A 16,510-nucleotide genomic window follows, 5' to 3' on the forward strand; every position below is an offset into this window, starting at 1 on the left:
GCACGCTTTTCTAACCTTTTTCTGTGTCAAAAAGAGATCTCTTTATTGGAAGACCTAAACTTGAACAACTTTTATATCACTGTGATATTTAAGGATTTCATGGTAAATCTGACGTTAAGCAGTAACCCAGACACGACTTGATGCACATTCTCTTTACTCCTGCTCCTCCTCTTCCCACTTGCAGTTTCAAAAAGAACCCTTCGCTTCTTTGACTGATGTATTTTTATCACGTCTGAAGAGTCTGACCAAAATGCTGTCACCACCCTTCATTTATTTAACTCTCTTACTCCGCCTTATTCCAAACAAGGCTTCTGTTAACTTGCACAGGTACGTAAAATGTGACAGAATTGCCCCCCCGCAAAAGGCCAGAAAGACTAGGGAGAGACAGATTGCCAGAAACAAGAGCTGAAAACACAGCTGGGCCAGCCTCGTGTCAGCCCACCTGAGGCCGCCCGGTGCAGAGCTCCCACGCCCCAAGTGTGTTCTGGGGTATCTGGAAGGGAGACTACAGGCGCCGTACTGCTCAGATGCTGTTTCTGCCGGCTGCACACTTGAGGAAAGTTGTGTGCTGGCGCGCTCGCGAGCCTTTTTCCTGAAAGGACGCCTAGTGCGGACTCTCCCGTGAGGTGCACGAATGCTAGCCTCCCGGCAGGCGATAGGCTGCCTCTCAAAAGCAGAGCATCTGAGCATTTTCTCCCCAATTTAAGAAGCAGTAAAGTTCACTGACTCTGCACTTGCCCAGAGGCCTCCCTGTGGCCTCCCCGACATCTCTGCCCTCTGACACTTCCTGCGCCTGGAACCTGCTTCTCTGCCCTTTGCCTTCCTTGTGTCCGTCCATCGGGGCTCTGCGTACACATCACTTCTCCCCAGAAACCTCTCAAGTCCCCCCAGACCTCCTGCTCACACCGAGTTCAGGCTCCCAGACGGCTTGCCCTGCACTGGATGGTTACGGTTACCACCTATTTAATTGTCTCTCCTCCAGTCTAAGTGCCTCTGGGTCAAGGACCACACCTGCCTTGCTTGCCACATTATATCCCAGGGCTGTCCTTTGTTTTGAAAAAAAAAATCGAGGGCTTCCCAGTCGTCTTCTTCTCAAGGAATGCAGTAGAAAGTTAGGCTGCTTATACTGTGGGGTGAACCCACAAGGGGCTGCTTCCAGCGGCCTGCAGACCCCAGGCCCCCCAGACCCGAGAGCATCCGTAAGTGGCACTGGGCCAGGACACCCCACACACCGGGTGGCGGGGCAGCCCCAGGTTCCCGGAACGAGCCCACAGGTTTGCTTGTGCTGAGCCTCAGTTTCTCATCTGTAAAATGGGGATAATGCTATCTCAGTAAACTTGTCTGACTTTGTTAATTTTTGTTTGTTTCGAGTGCCGTACCCAGTGTTGGTACCCAGCTTCAGGGGAGGGGCTCTCTTACGCTGCTGGTGGGGGTGTAAGCCAGGATACAGTCTGGAGCACAGGACAGGCTGCGGCACGGGTCAGCCCCCCTCACAACGTGCGTGTCGTCTGCCTGACTGACCTCACATCTGGGAAGTCGTCCTCAGAGTGTGTCCTGGTCAGAGCTGTGAGCCACACCTGTCTCACATAAGATACTCGTCTCAATATTATTTCTGATTTAAAAAAAGGAAAAAGACTGTGTCCAGGAAGGACACGCTGACTGACTTAATAGTGGTATATCCACGGAAAAGGCCACTGTGTAGCTGCTAATGATGATGGTGTAAATTAATTCTTAATGGTGTAGGGAAATTATTAAGATAAACTGAAGACAAAGTAAGTAACAAAACCACAACTCACTGTGTTCTCAGTTAATTTTAAAGTAGGCGTATCGTTGGGAAAAGGCTAGAAAGACATAAACCAATACGTTTCTTTGAATAACTAATTTAGAATTTTTTGGTGATTTTCTGTAGTTCCAAATTTTCTGAAATGAACGTGTTACTTTTATAAGTTTAAGAAAAATAAAGCATCACAGGAGAATAAACCTCACAGAATTAGCAACCGGAGCCCCTTTGCCCACAGGGTGAGCCAAGCCAGGGCTCCTTGTACCAGGGAGGAGGTGGGCCCCCTGAGCGTCTGGGTGCTGAGAATGATCGTGGCTACCTGGGGAAACCCTCATTTGTGTACGTGGCTTGCCAGCCTACTCAGTTCTCATTCGTGGCCCTGAGCACTGACCTAAACACCAAAATTGAGCCTCATGATTTTCTGTGAGTCCGACAAGGGTCAGAAACTAAACTTCCCCATAAAATTACCTATCTCAATAAATTAAATTCATGTGTGCTTTTCCAAAAGCGCTTTTCAGAACACTAATATCTTTGAATCCAACTGGCTTCCGCAGACCTTGGAGAAGGAGTGAACGGCCTTCTTTCCCCACCCCCCCACCCCGCACAAGGTTCAATTCAGGAAAAATAAAAATGTTTATGAGCCACATTTTTCTCCCACCCAAAATAAAACTAGCTTTTTAGAGTCCCATAGAAAAAAGAAAAAAATCTGTTCTTATAAGCTATAAACTGCCTTCCTGAAGGAAGAACGCAGTTCTAAGTTTTGCACTGCTTCTTAGCCATCTCGGTTCTTCCTTCTGGACATTCTGTGAGACGAGACAACACAGGTGCCTTCCTCGCCCACCCTCTGGAAAATTGTGTCGTCTGCTACATGGGGAAGCCAGGGGCCCCAGGTCACATGGTGTGCGTCACAACCTGCCAGAAACCTGCTTCAGCAGGTGGGGACAGGGAGGGACGGGAAGTAGAGACCAGGTGTGCAGTCTGCTCCACCGAGATGCTGGAGTGTGAAGTGGGCTGGTGAGAACCTGAAGGAGTGTCAGCACAGCAGCTGATCTGAGGACGCAGGAGCCCAGTGGCTGGTGGACAGAGAAGATCAGGGCAGACCAGGGAGGGGATTAAACCAGAGCAAACCTGAGCGTTCACCTTCACAAATGAGAGAGAAATGGGAGAAAGTAGGATGAGGGCAACCTTCACTCTCACGTAGGAGGGAAGGGCGTCTGTTGAGGGGGTTGGGAGCGGGGGAAGTCTGGGTCCTGGAGGAGGCAGGTAAGGAGTTGCTGCCGTCACTCTGGGGAACCAGCAAGGACCCCAGCCCTGGCCAGGTGGCCGCGCTGTGAGCCGTCCTCTCGCCTCGGCCACTTATTGTGACTGCGGGGCTTCCTCCAGCAGGAGCAGAGACAGCAGGTCATTGCGCAGACCCGGAAACGGGGGTCGTCGGTGGAGGGGGGTTGACGGAGGGAGGACAGGCGGCCTGCGGTGCCCCGGGAGGGAGTATTCGACAGGAGATGCAGAACAGGTGGTAGGAATGGGATGGAGAGTCACCTCCAGGGTCGAACCCACACCGAGTCTCAGGTGTAGCTCTTGGCTCTCCCATCCCGGGCACCTGGATAAAATATACCTCGTATGTTCCCGTTTTCCATCAAAACTCCCATTTCACTGGGTCGGTGCCAGTCCCCATGTCAGAGCGGGAGCCAAGATGCTCCAAGAGTCACTTCCCGCTTTCACGGTCCAGCGCCCTGACGTCCCTGGTCTCCAGCCGGTGGGCCCTGCCGCTCCCCCGCCCCACTCCCGCCGAGCTTGTCTTCCCTCCAGGGGCAGGCAGTCCGGCTTGCAGACACAGGACTCTCTCCCGCCAGGAAGCGCCGCAGCCTGTGAGGACGGGCAGCAGCCACGTGCACGCGTGCCGGGGACAGATGGCCTCCCTGGCGGAGCTGGCTGTTGCCAAAACCAGAGCCTGCGTCCCAGGGAGCCCGTGGTGGGGGCTGTGAGTGGACTGCGGCCTCCCTAAGGAGAAGGCAGCCTCCTTAGTAACCTCCTTAGGTTTCTTAGGGAAGAGTGAACAAACGTGCCCACAGCAGGAAGTAGTGGACCCAGTTCAAGCTTCCAAAAGGCCTTTCACAAGATTCCTTGCAAAGTCTACTTTAAAAAGCGGGCCCTGTTGAGAATCAGGCTGGCGACTGTCTTTAGCACCACAGAGCTGTATGTGACAGTGGACGTAGGTAGCACTGTGCCACTTCCCCTTGGGAGTCCCATGTCCATAACCCGAGCCACGGCCCGGGAAGTGCTGTCGCTGGCGCAGAGCCGGTGCTGTGCCGAGCCTGTGACTCACTTCAGTAGATGTCCTCAGACTCACTGTCCTTATCCATAATTGCTAACTGGGTGATGTTTTTAATAAAAGTGTAAGTAAGTGGGTAGACCTGCTTCCAGGAGTAAGATAGTGGGTTTTGCCCGAATATTAAATACCATGTTCCGAGTGGTCCATCTGTCACGCTCGCTCACTTCGCACCAGCTGTGCACCAGAGCCATGTGCAGAGCAGGCTCTGGGCTGGCCAGTCCTCACGCCAGCCCTGCGAGGAGGAGGCGTCTTTGCTCCTGCACAGTGAGGAAGGGAGGCCAGGACATCCAGGGAGGCCCGGGAGGGACAGAGCGGAGCCTCTGTTCGAATCCAGGGCCCGGAAACCTCCACTCTCTTCACTTTGTTGGCTCCAGCTGGCCAAGCCAGGAGGAGCAGCCTCAGCTCCTGCAGACACAGTCCCTCCTCGTTTTCAGTTTCCTCCGAGCTCGCTGCACCATCACCCCGGGTCAGCCCCGCGTCCGCACGGCGGGATTAACCGGACTTGAATGTGAGGGCTCTGTGTTCTCCGCTCTCTTCCAGCCCATTGCTAGCTGTGTCCTTTGCCGCGTGCTGTGCTGTTCCAGGAGTCGCCCTTCTGACCTGGGGGGTGAACCCACTCACGGGAGCCCTGGGGGTCTTCAACATCTTCCTGTACACCTGCTGTTACACCCCGCTGAAGAGGGTCAGCATCGCCAACACGTGGGTCGGAGCCGTCGTCGGGGCCATCCCTCCCGTCATGGGCTGGACAGCGGCCACGGGCAGCCTGGATGCCGGTGAGTGTGTCCCCCCTCTGCACAGACCCCCGGCCTCGGGGCCGGGACCGAGAGCTCAGGGGCTCCTCGCTGTGTGAACAGCACTAGTCACAGAGGCACTTCCTTCCCTGAGCTGCGGTTCTTGGAAGTAGGTCCCGCTTTCCTCGGTACTAATTCTTTACAAGTGTGATGTGGCGGAAGCCTTGTGAGGGCAGAGCTGAAGGGAGACCGTGTGGTCCCAGCTTCCAAGTGAACAGACACCGTGCAGGGAAAGGCGAAGAGGAAGCAAAGGACAACAGGGAGAAGGAAAAGGAAGTGCCTACAAGTCACAAACCCCCAAGTTAGGACTGGCGACTCGTGGGGGCGGCCCCGCCCATCACTGGGCCTCTCCTGCGGGCTGGCCGCCTGCTCGGCTCTTTACGCCCACAGAACCAGCCTGGTTTCCCCTCTTAGGAGAGCCAGACTATTTTCATTAGTTTCTAATTTATTTTTACATGATTTGTTTAGATTGTTCACGCTGTCCACAATAAAACCATTGGAACATTTCTACATTTTGGGGGCTGGTATGTCACAACTAAATTTGTGGGGTGAAAATCGCTCATTTTTACCATCTGTAAGGGAAGTTTCACAGTCTAATTAGTCAAATAATTAGTGTTTTTGACCGACACTTAGGAAGGAAGTGGTGAGGTTTCCTGCAATACATGTAAGTACATATTTTTCACATAAGAGATCAAACGCCTGATAACCATAAACCGTTGCCCCACAAGCCGCGTTTCTGAAACGTTTCATAAAAGCTCTTATGCTCCGAGCTGGCAAGCTGACAAAGATGACGATTACACCTTCACCACGACCGTCTCTGAGAACAGTTTTAATAACCCATAAACGCTGGGGTTCCACGAGTCTGCAGAGTTCCGAGACTTCGGGGCTCATCGGCTCTGCGGTCACCTGACTCCAGGGCCGGCACGTGGTGAGGGGCCCTGCTCTGGGGGCGGGGCCTGGGCCTGGAGCCCTGCCCCCGCTCGTTAGCTGGGTGCCCTTCAGGCCCACTCTGGACCTGGCAGTGCCACCTCCCTGCCTCCCCCATGGGGCACAGTGACCCCGATCATGGAGCAGTTTGAGGAGTCGCTGAGGTGTTCCTAGGTTTTCTTCATCTGTGCAGTCACTGCAGTAAAACAGATGAAGGTGGGCGGTGAGGTTTTACTCGTTTGCAGACTGAGCAGTTTCTGTTTGTTCCTGGCTGTTGTTTTGCAGACAGTGAGATGCCGCCAGGCTTAGTGGGAAAGAGAACTGGGATCCGTTCGTGATCTCTGTCCTGGGTGAGGGAGGAGAGAGTGGAAAACGTGGGTCTGGCATCCCCGGACCAGACGACGTGTGAGTTTCCCCCTGGTGTTCGTGTTCAGTGTAAAGAGCACACCTGTATACCGCCAGGCCTCCTGGTGGAATTCCTCCCTCAATTCTGCCTGCAGCCCCAGCCTGGACCCAGCTAGCCTCTCCCTCCTGCACCCTCCGAGCCTCCTCGTGACTGCCCAGACGTCTGAGGTGTAGACCACCAAAGACAGTGGGTGCCCTCTGCGGCCCCATTCTCACCCACGTCAGCACTTAGACACCTGCCACATGCCATCTGCCCGTCTCGTGGAGGCAGCCCTGAACCCTGTTCAATTTCCTCAAACCTGGCAAAAAGAACAGGGCACTAAAAACTTCCTTTTCTGTCTAGGGAACCCTAGCCAGGGCCAGAGTCAGGGCGAAGGGTTCCAGCCCCAGGACAGGTGTGGCCGGAGGCAAGTAAGGGCGGCCTAGCCCGGGGCCACCTCTGTTGTGCAGGGCCCAGGGCCCGGGTTCTCGCTAAAGGGTAGAGGCCTCAACATCCTTCCAGGCAGCTTCCTGTGAAGTCCTTGGGTCTCAGCGAGACTGGCCAGTGTTGTGTCCCCAGAGGCCAGAGAGACAGGGAGCTTTGCCAGCGTCCCTGCCCTGGGGTGCACCAGCAGTAGAAGCCTTGCTTGTTCAGGCCCAGCCCGAATCTGGCTAAACTGCTAACAGGCATATTTTAAATTATTATTTGAAAATTTGAGAGATAGTCTCTGCATTTCAAATTTAATCGTTAGTATACAAACTCATTAATGAGGAAGAGTTGAGGGCCACGCTCTACCTTGTAGGAAGCTGCACGAAAATGCACGTTTATCTTGAAAAACAAGACCTTCGTCCACTTAAACTGACTGGTGTGACGCAGAGCGGCCCGAAAGATTTGTAGAACCACAAAAAGAAGTTCCTTCTGCGGTTTCTGTGATACTGTTTTTCTAAATCTTAAAGATGCATTGCAGGGCACACAATGATGACACGGTTTCCTGCCCCCAGGATTCTGCTTTACCACAGAGCACATCATCCACGTAAGGCCTTGTCAAGTTTATACAGAAAGAGTAATGCCGCTTTGCATAGCCTTAAACCGCTTCAGAAGTTTCAAAACATTGATTTGATGGGTAGAGCTAACTTGAGATACTCCGTAAACCTTTGAGTGACTTGAATAAATGACATAATGAGTGAATGAATCCGTGAATAAGTACCGTCCATTTTAGAGATGAAGAAGCAAAGGTATTCCAAGGTCGGTTGCCAGGTATTTACTGAGCATCAGCGATGTGTGAGGAACTGTAACAGGAGGAGGCGATACAAAGAAATAAGGCAGCTTCTGAGAGAATGGGGTGGAAAGATTTTATTGCTGGGATTTTTAGGGACTGAATTGAGTATGATTCTATATATTTTTATCATTTTCTAGAACTGTACTTTCTATCATAGCAGCCACCGGCCAAAGTCCAAAATGGTGGTTCTCCAGCCTCAGTGCACATGAGAAGTACCTGGGTGTAAAGCTTGTCCAAGCTCGGATTCCTGGGTCCCAGCCCCAAGGCTTCTGGTTCAGGAGGTCTGGGGTGGGGCCCAAGAACCTGCGTTTCTAACAAGCTCCTGGGTGATGCCGACGCCCCGGTCTAGGGACCACATTCGAGGACCTCCGATCTGAACAGACAGAGGCAGAGAGGGCTCTCGCTGTTAGGGTGCCTTGGAAATACCAAGGGATTCGGGCAGAGGGCGTGGGCGGATGGTATCCGAGATGCACTCACAGTGTCATTTGTATTATCCGCCCAGGCGAGTGGTATCTCTTCTGGGCTCTTATCTTAGGGGAAATGTTTGTTTGGAAGAGCGCTTCTAAGAAAAAGGCAGCCAAAAATGCCTCCTTTCTGTAGTATCTCCAAAACATTTTGTCTTGAAACCACCAAAGGCTGATCACCATGGAGCATCCTGGGAATAGGGAAGTCTCTGGAATTCTCCACTGAACTAGTCGTGAGGAAGAGGAGCTGGTTGGGGAGGTGGGTGTGAGAGGCCAGGGCTGCTGGGCCAGCACCTTTCCCCCCATCACCGCTCTGCTGTGCAGGGTCAGTTGAGGACGTGCCCCGTGCTGGGCTGGGGAGACCTAGAACCACGGAAACCCGGTGCCAGTTCTCATGGACCTGAGTCAGCATCTCCAGGGAGAGGCGGGGAGGCAGACAAGCAACTGACTGGGAGTGTCAGCAGGACGGGCATCTTCAGAGGGCTGTGGGCTCTCTTGCCCTCCCCACGTTGGTCCTCGAAGACGTTGGAGCAGAACGGCTTCTGTGTTAAGTCGTGGCCAGTTTACTTGAGGAGGGAAGGTGCTTTCCGAGAAGAGGGAGGAGCACCTATAGAGGTTTATAGGCATGAACGTCTGCACTGAACGGGATCCATTCCTTCCCCCTGCCCCCGAGGTCACCTCCCCCCGCCAGTCAGCCAGGACATCACACGCCCAGCACCCGCATTCCCGTCACCTTCGCCCTGGCCGGGTGTTCCGGTGTCTCGGCCCTTTCCAGGGGCTCAGTAGACAGTGGTCAGGACTGGGGAGGAAGCAGCCAGGGCCGGCGTGGGATGGGGTCCTGAAGCCTCCTTCAAGGTCTGGGAGGAACTGGTGACGGGGAGGAAAGATACAAGATCAGAAACTGGGAAGCCGTGCGCATCTCAGACAGCTGACGGAGGAGAGTGGTAGAAACGTCCAGAAGTACTCTCTCCTGCTTCTTAGCACCTGGGTCCTTCTGTGGGTTTTGTGGTGGCCACTGGCCAGTCACGACCCCCCGAGGGCCGGAGCACTGAGGAGATGGCGCTGCCTTCCCGCCACCAGGGAAGACGGAAAGCACACCGTAAGTGTGGTCAGTGTGAGGACAGCCCGCGGGGTTCCGGTGCCCGCCCCCACGGCGTCGTTGTTGCTCTTGTTGTTGGCTTGTCATCACTCGTGGGAAAGAATTTCTCACCGTTGCAGCTGCCCCAGTGGTGTAGGTCCAGGCCTGTGCTTGATGCTTGATCTGACCTCTCAGAATCTGCCCACTGCCCCCCCAACCCTGCTGCGGGGGTCTGGGGGTGGGAGCGAGCGAGCCAGCGAGGCAGGATGAGGGGGCGGGGGCCGGGGTGTAGACGAGTAAACAGATTAACATGTGGAAATTGTAAAAGCTAAACAAATATTAGGCTTCCTCAGTGTTTGCTGTTTCTTAGCTGCACAAAGACCTGTAAGCAGCTAGCTTTTCTCTCTCAGTCCGCGGCCCAAACAGCCTTCAGTGGGATTTCCGTTTCAGAAAGTGCCGGGTTCTAAGCTGCCAGCCCAGCCCAGGCCCAGACCCTGAGCGCGTCAGTAACGGTGGTCATCACGTGGATTTCCCGTGTCCGCCCCCTCTGAGACCCAGGGGGAGGCCTTCCCTCCTGCCTGCCTGATTACTTGGCTTTATTTATTTATTTGAGGGTTGGGGGGGAAGCAAAAGTGCTGTTAGCAGAAAATATTAAAAATGCTTACCAACTGAAAGCAGGAAGGCCGAGCGAGAGGACTGTCCAGGCAGCTGGCTGGCTGAGGGTTGGAAGCGCTTGCTCTGACTCTGCAGGCGGGGACAGCAGTGAGAGCTGTGACCTGCGGGCCCTGGTGCGGGGGCCGGGGGGGCAGGGCAGATAAGTGCCCTCCAGCTGCAGCCGGGCCTGGAGCCACACGCATTAGGCCTCTCCACAGTGTTTACCTCAGAGACTGTCTCGTTCGTCTCCGGCTTCAGGTTAAAGCCCCCCCGCACCTCCTGGCCAAAGCCCCTCTCTTCCCATCGCCCCCACTCCTTACAAACGCTCAGATTCTGTTCTGTCATTTTCCTAAATTTGAATAAACCCCGGGTCTTGGGAGTTGATGGAATGGGTCTGGTGACTGTCTTGTAGGGTCAATTTCTAAATTGCCTTTGGTTTGTAATTCAAATGTTGCTGTGTGGTAACCATTAATTATGTCAGCCAACATCCAGTGACAGACGAGGACTCAGAAATGCGCCCTTATCAGGAAGTGACATTTGGCAGATGGATGGTTTTAGTAACAAAAAGAGAATGAGTTTTTTTAGTCTCAGCTGGTAAACTACAAAATGTTAAATACTGTTCCATTTTATTTACCTCCTTTATTCCAGGACAAGAAGATAGGAAAGAATAGAATTTACTCACTCATTCATTCCACAAATATTTACTGAGGGCTTACTAAGTACCAGGCACTGTTTAGCCCAAGCACTCTTGAAGATCTCCTTTAAAATGCTGCCTCAGTTTGAAATCCAACTCGAAGATGAGTGAGTTCCTTCTGTGGGAGCTTTTTTCCATAACCAGCCTGAGAGCTTCAGATTGATGAAGATAAATGACATTTTTAAAGACCGAGCCAACAAGGAACATTATGGGGATATTAGCAAACCGAACAACATTTAGAGCCCTATTCTCTTTGAAGAGGGGAAAACAAATGTCTGAGAAAGAACATATGAGAAATACTCAGCGAGACGGAGGTTGGCAGGATGATCAGAGCCCCTCTGGTACCAAGCGCCCATCTTAACAGTGTCTGGGTCGCCGTGGTTGATCAGGACCACAGGTGTTGCAGGAGAAGAGGGTGAGCGAGGACGGTCATGTCCCAGGTCCCCGCCAAGTGAGGGTCCTTGGCTTCAAGCAGGAGAGAATTCAAGAGCGAGGCATAGTAGAGTGAAAGCAAGTTTATTTAGAGAGATGCACATTCCACAGACAGAATGTGGTCCATCTCAGAAGGGGGAGTGGCCCCAGGGTGCGGGGTGGTTAGTTTTTATGGGCTGGGTGATTTCATGCACTAACGAGTGGGAGGATTATTCCAGCTATTTTGGGGAAGGGGCTGGGATTCCCAGGAATTGGGCCCCACCCACTCTTTGGCCTCTTACGTCAGCCCAGGAACTGTCCTGGTGCCTGGGGGGTGTCATTTAGCAGCTGACGCAGTGAGCCTATAATAAGGCCCAAGTCTACAGGGAGTTGAATCTTCCGCCATCTTGGGCCTAGTTGACTCTAACCAGTTTATGTCGTATCATCAACGGCTGTGTCATTCTTTTAAGAGTTGTGCCCTGGCCCCCTCCCCTCCTGTATCTCAAGGAGCTGGGCCTGCGCCCTCTGAAGGGAAGGGCAGATAGTGGCTTGGTCAGCAGCCCTGGTAGACACAGCCCAGCCTAGAGCGCACATCTAGCAGTTCTGCTCAGTGACCAAGTTAATGTTGGAGGAATAGAGGCAGACCTTCAAACCTGAGCTGAGGAGGAGGGGGCACCCGAGTTCCCCAGGGAGCCCGCAGATGCTCGGCTCCCAGGGAGATGCGACAGGAGCGGGGGCACTGTCCCCAGAGCCGGTCTATGTGCTTCCTCTCTCCCGCCTTTCCCCCAGATGAAACGTGGCCAGCGGACGTGCACGGGGAGGTGGGGAGGCAGCGTGCCCCGCGCCGGGCCTCTGCAATCTTCCCGGTCACTCCCAGGGAGCTCTTCCAGGGCAGGCGGCTGGTGCCGACTGTGTCCTGCTTTCAGAGGACTTCTTCTTGTCCTCCCTTTTGTCGCCGCGCGGCTGATGAACTGGCCCACGGCCCCTTCCCTTTCTTTGCACTGCTGTAGAGTCCATTGCGCTGTGGAGGCTGATCTGTTTCACAAGCTCCTTTGTGTTCACCCTCTAAAGAGAGGCTTTGAAACCTGTGACCATGAAGTTTAGGGGCTAGCTTGGCTCCCCCAGCCAGCCCCCGGTTTACATAACCACAGAACCCTGAAGGCGCAGACAGAACCAGGCACGGAGCAGACAGGCTGCCGGGGCCAGGTTGAGAGGGAGGGAGCCCACTGTCCCGGGGAGGGAAGGCCGGCCAAGCCCAGCACCCCGGCCCACGGGAGCTGCATGTCTGCCTCTGTTTCAGGGCCCTGCGTGGACAGTGAATGGCAGTGAATGGTTTGGGTCGGAGTGGGAAGGGTTGAATGTATGCCCACCAGGCAGCGGAGGAAGCAAGCCAAAACCGCGGAACCCCGTTCTAAAGGGGCGTCTTTGGGAAGAGGACACACCAAGAGTCAGAGCTCCCGCGTGGAGAGTTTTGTCGCCACCCTGTGGGGAGACCCTTTGGCTGGGGTTGCCTTGGCTTTGTTTGCCAACAAAATGATGGTGGTATGCCACGGCAGAGCGTTTCTGGACCTGAGCAGAGGGGGCCATGAGTAAGAGTCTCCCCACCGTCGGCACTGCGCAGAAATGAGCGCTAGGGGTTTTGCGAGTGTTCTGAGTCCCTGGGAAGACACCCAATACACCCCCCATCGGAGCAGGGGCCACGAGGCGAGGGTGCTCTTGGCTGCTCACATGCACACAGCACAGGAGATGTGCCGTGCGTTCCGTGTGTGGAGGGAAGTGCACAGGCCACGGGCCCCTGCGTGCTCCGGGAGCTGCCTCTGAGCCGGGATCGTGGCATCATCACCTCAGGAAGGTGCTCGCTCCGGGGAATCATACACACACACATGCCACCTGTTGCACAGATTTCCATATTTTATATTTTCATACATCAGCAAATACTTGATTAAAAGAAAGGAAGCAGACGTTTCTTCTGGATATGATTAAACCAGTCATATGTGAAGATTCTGCAGAGTTAGGAAGAAAAATGAGAAAATACATTTAAAAGGAGCAGACAACACATAGTTTGTGTGAATAGATTGAAGCTCAGAGACCATCTTCAGATTTCAGTTTCCATATCGCTTCCTCCAGGAAGCCTTCCCTGACCTCTCCAAGGCCAGCTGCAGTCTTGCCACCCACGAGCCCTGCACCGGAGGTAGCCTTCCTGGGCTGCAGTCCCCTTTGTGTTGTCCCCATCCCTGGCCTGACTCCAGCAGAGGGCCTGGAGAACAGAGGCTGCCTGTCATAGGGCAGGCACACGGTAAATAAGTATTGTCACAGGACACAGGCCCAATAAAAATAGGCTGCCTTGTGGGGGTGAGACTAAGGTGAGGCCTTTGAATCAGGAAACTGAGCGCTTTATGTTTCCCCCACAAGGAAGGCGGGTTCCCCCGCAGCCCCCAGACTAATTCCAGTCTTCCTGTTCTAGTTCACCTTGTCTTGATGAAGCCGGGCATTTGTTTTACATCTTTTATACGAGCAGAAGCAGTTGCAGCCCGTCCAGGAGGACTGTGGGGGTAGTGGTTGTCTGATTACAACCCATTAAGGCTAAGCTGTGATTTCTAAAGCTCTTTCATTTGTGACGTGAGCCAAACCCCTACCTTTCCTCTCACAGAGAGAGCGGTGTGCTGCTCTTAAGCAAATGATTTTTTAAATTATGTTATCTTAAGCAGAAACATAACTGAAAATAGGTATTTAGCAAAACAGAATACTCCGGTTGGCACACCCAAAAAGAGGGCTTTTGAGAAAGACAAGCAAGATTCTGTGGTGGAGCCTGCTATTTTAACTGTTTCAGGCCTGGTTTCCTGGCTGAACTGGCTTTCTCAGCCATTTCAATAGCAAAACAGCTCCTGAGCCCTGACTTACTGTCCCCACCCCACCCCCCACTTCTGCGTTATCCCTGACGCCCCTTCCTGTTGGCTTCCCCCTGCCGGGGCTGTCATCACTGCAGGGCGTCCTCCCCTCCAGCCCCCTGGACATGAGGCACAGGGCTGCTTCCTGCACCAGCGCTCAAAGCCTCCAAGTGACCACTGCTCTGAGAACCAGGCGCAAGGCCTGCTTGGTGCTGGTCCCTGTAACGTCCAGAGATGGCTAGTTTTCCATCAGAAAATGAAGGAGACGTCGCCTTCTGTCACCCTGTTCCCCACTGCAGGCATACCTGGGTGGTCCAACCTTCCTTCTGTCTCTGCTGACTCCCTGAGGGGGCTCGCTGTCAAGAAAAATATCGTCTGTTTGTTCATAACTGAGCAAACCTTTTTTTTTTTAAGGTGCCAGGACTCTTAATTTCCCCTTCTAACAAGCCCTCCTCCACTGCACTCTGTTGGCATTCAGATTCCACCCGACAGTCCTTCGTTACCAATTTCAGTCTCTGTGTGGCAACAACTTTCTAAAAGAAGGTGTTGGTACCCCGGTCGACCTTTCCCACCTGAGAGACGCGAGCAGCACGCCTGCAGGGAGTTGCTGGGGGCACCAGCGAGCCTCCCGCAGCTCCTCTCTGTGGTGCTCGCCGTGGGGGCCCAGAGGCCGTAACTGGGATGCCTGATAGAACCTTGGCGTCTCCACCGTGAGCAGACTCACCGGTGCGTGTCCCCAGTGTTCCTCGCCCCGGGGAAGAGGCCTCGGTGTCTGCCACGCTCCATGCCCCCTGACCACCTGCCCCCTCTGTGGTCCCTGCTGCATGTTACCCAGCCTCCCTGGTGACCGCTGCACTGGGGAGGATGCTCTTCCTCATCCGGGTGTGCAGATGCCCACGCCACCCGGCCCCGACCTTGCCAGCCTGGCCTCACTCTCCCTGCCTGGCCACAGCCTCCACGCTGTCCCAGGAGCACACACCAGGACTCTGCGGGACCCATAGAGCTGGGTCCTGGCTTACACGCCACCTGTGGGGAGGCCTGCCGCGGGCGGTCAACCCCAAGTCGCCCATCGGGCCCCGATTTTGAGTCTCTGAGTAGCGCCCGGCACTGTTGCTCACATTCCGCCCGCCCCTCCCGCTGGGCTCCAAGCAGGGCCCTGTCTTGCTGGCTGCTGCCTCTCCAGAATCCAGAGTGGGACCTGGGACCCGGCGTCCAGTCATCTGTTTGCCAACAAATTCAGCAAATAGTAGCTGCCACTTTATTATTAAAATAGGAGTGTTTGCATGAAATAAGACAGATACATATATACGTATATATGTTATAGAGTTATAGAGAAGGTTAAAATGGATTGGGGGGACTAAAATAGGGACCCTAAGATCTAGTCTTTGTCATTTTCCTTCTGTATCAGAAGGCGGACGAGGGTGGTTGACTCGGAACCCCCAGGGAGCTGTGTGTGGATCTGAGGATTCAAAGGCCGCCCCCTTAAACCCCCTCCTCCGCACAGTTCAGCCGGCAGGCCGCAGCCGCCTGCTCAGCTTAACTCAGAAATGGGTGCCTTCCTGCCCAGAGAGTATGAATAAAAATCACCATCTTTCCTCCTGAGGACTTGCTAGGCCCACACAGTTTGACATACAGTTCGGGGATTAAGAGCCGGGCTCCGTCCTGATCCCGGCCGGCGAGTGCAGACCAGGACTCGGAGCAGAGCCACAGACTCCCTTTCCGCCTGATTCTGAATGATGTGACCGCTTTCCCTCCTGGTGAGAGTGGTGTGTTGGTAGTAGCCCCTTCTCTCTCCGTCTTTTTCTGAATATCCCCGCAGACATGGGGCTTAAAGGATCCTCATCACCTAAAATAGGACCGTGGTGCATGTGCTCCAGCTGTCTGCAGGACGGTGCTCCCCAGGGGAGGTTACAGGGGTCCCAAGCTCCCAATTCTCAGCCCAGGGCCCTCAGAGGCAGGTGGGGTTAGAGAAAGAGGGAACCAAGTGAGACAGCGTCTGGGACCCTCTGGAGGAGGAAGGAAGCAGGGAGAGCAGGCAGGAGCCTGATGGTCCACACGTCGGTGCCGGGAAACAGGGAACCTGGGAATCACCTTGTAGAGCAGTTCTTTGTGCAGTGGGCTCCCAGTGCTGGGCTGGAGGACCCTTTGCTACATGGTATTCGGGGCTCCTCTCTGGAGATACAAAGAAACATGAACAAACCCTTACAGAGTTCATGTGCCAGCGGGAAATAAACAAGTAATGATGGGACGTGTGGTTCACTCCGTGGTGGACGCAGGTGTGAGTAGCCCCCGAAACACATCCTAGCCCAGACCCTCTTCACAGCTTGCTGTGTGGACGTCCCCACACCATGTCAGACTGAGCACACCAGTCACACTCAGGAGCTGTCCTGCCCCATTTCCCTGCGAGTCCTCTCAGACACAGCGTCTCCACACACCCCGCAGCTCAGGGGTCGCTCCTGATACCTCCCTCCCTGCTCTTTATTCACTCTGCACTCACGTCCTGTCACTTCTGCCCTCTAAATCCTTCTCAGGACATCTTTCCCTCTCCACTGTCACCACCCTGATCCTCACTCCAGTTCATCTGTCATCTCATCTCCTCAGTGTTCCTTTCAGACCTGCCTGGGGCCCCTCCAGTGTGTTCCTTCACAGATCAGGTCAGGTGACACCAATGCCCCTTTCCTCACCCTCACCCCATACACACACATGCATGCACACAGGCAGACTCTCACACGCACACTCACTCTCTCACACATACACACGCACGCACGCACACTCACACTCACACATTAAGATCCCCCTGTGGCTTTCTGTTCCCTTTAGGATAGAA

General features: G+C 54.1%; 1 protein-coding gene across 2 annotated transcripts in view; it reads left to right on the plus strand.

Moving 5' to 3' along the window:
- The window catches only part of COX10 (cytochrome c oxidase assembly factor heme A:farnesyltransferase COX10), a 94,042-nt gene that overhangs the window by 74,349 nt on the left and 3,183 nt on the right, over window positions 1-16,510 (plus strand). For both annotated transcript variants that reach the window (XM_006213835.4, XM_072938401.1), the window contains one exon: window positions 4,653-4,885. In XM_006213835.4, the coding sequence (XP_006213897.3) occupies window positions 4,653-4,885 (233 nt within the window). The remainder of the gene's footprint in view (window positions 1-4,652; window positions 4,886-16,510) is intronic.

Source organism: Vicugna pacos, chromosome 16, assembly GCF_048564905.1.
Source record: "Vicugna pacos chromosome 16, VicPac4, whole genome shotgun sequence".
NCBI classification, from domain to species: domain Eukaryota; kingdom Metazoa; phylum Chordata; class Mammalia; order Artiodactyla; family Camelidae; genus Vicugna; species Vicugna pacos.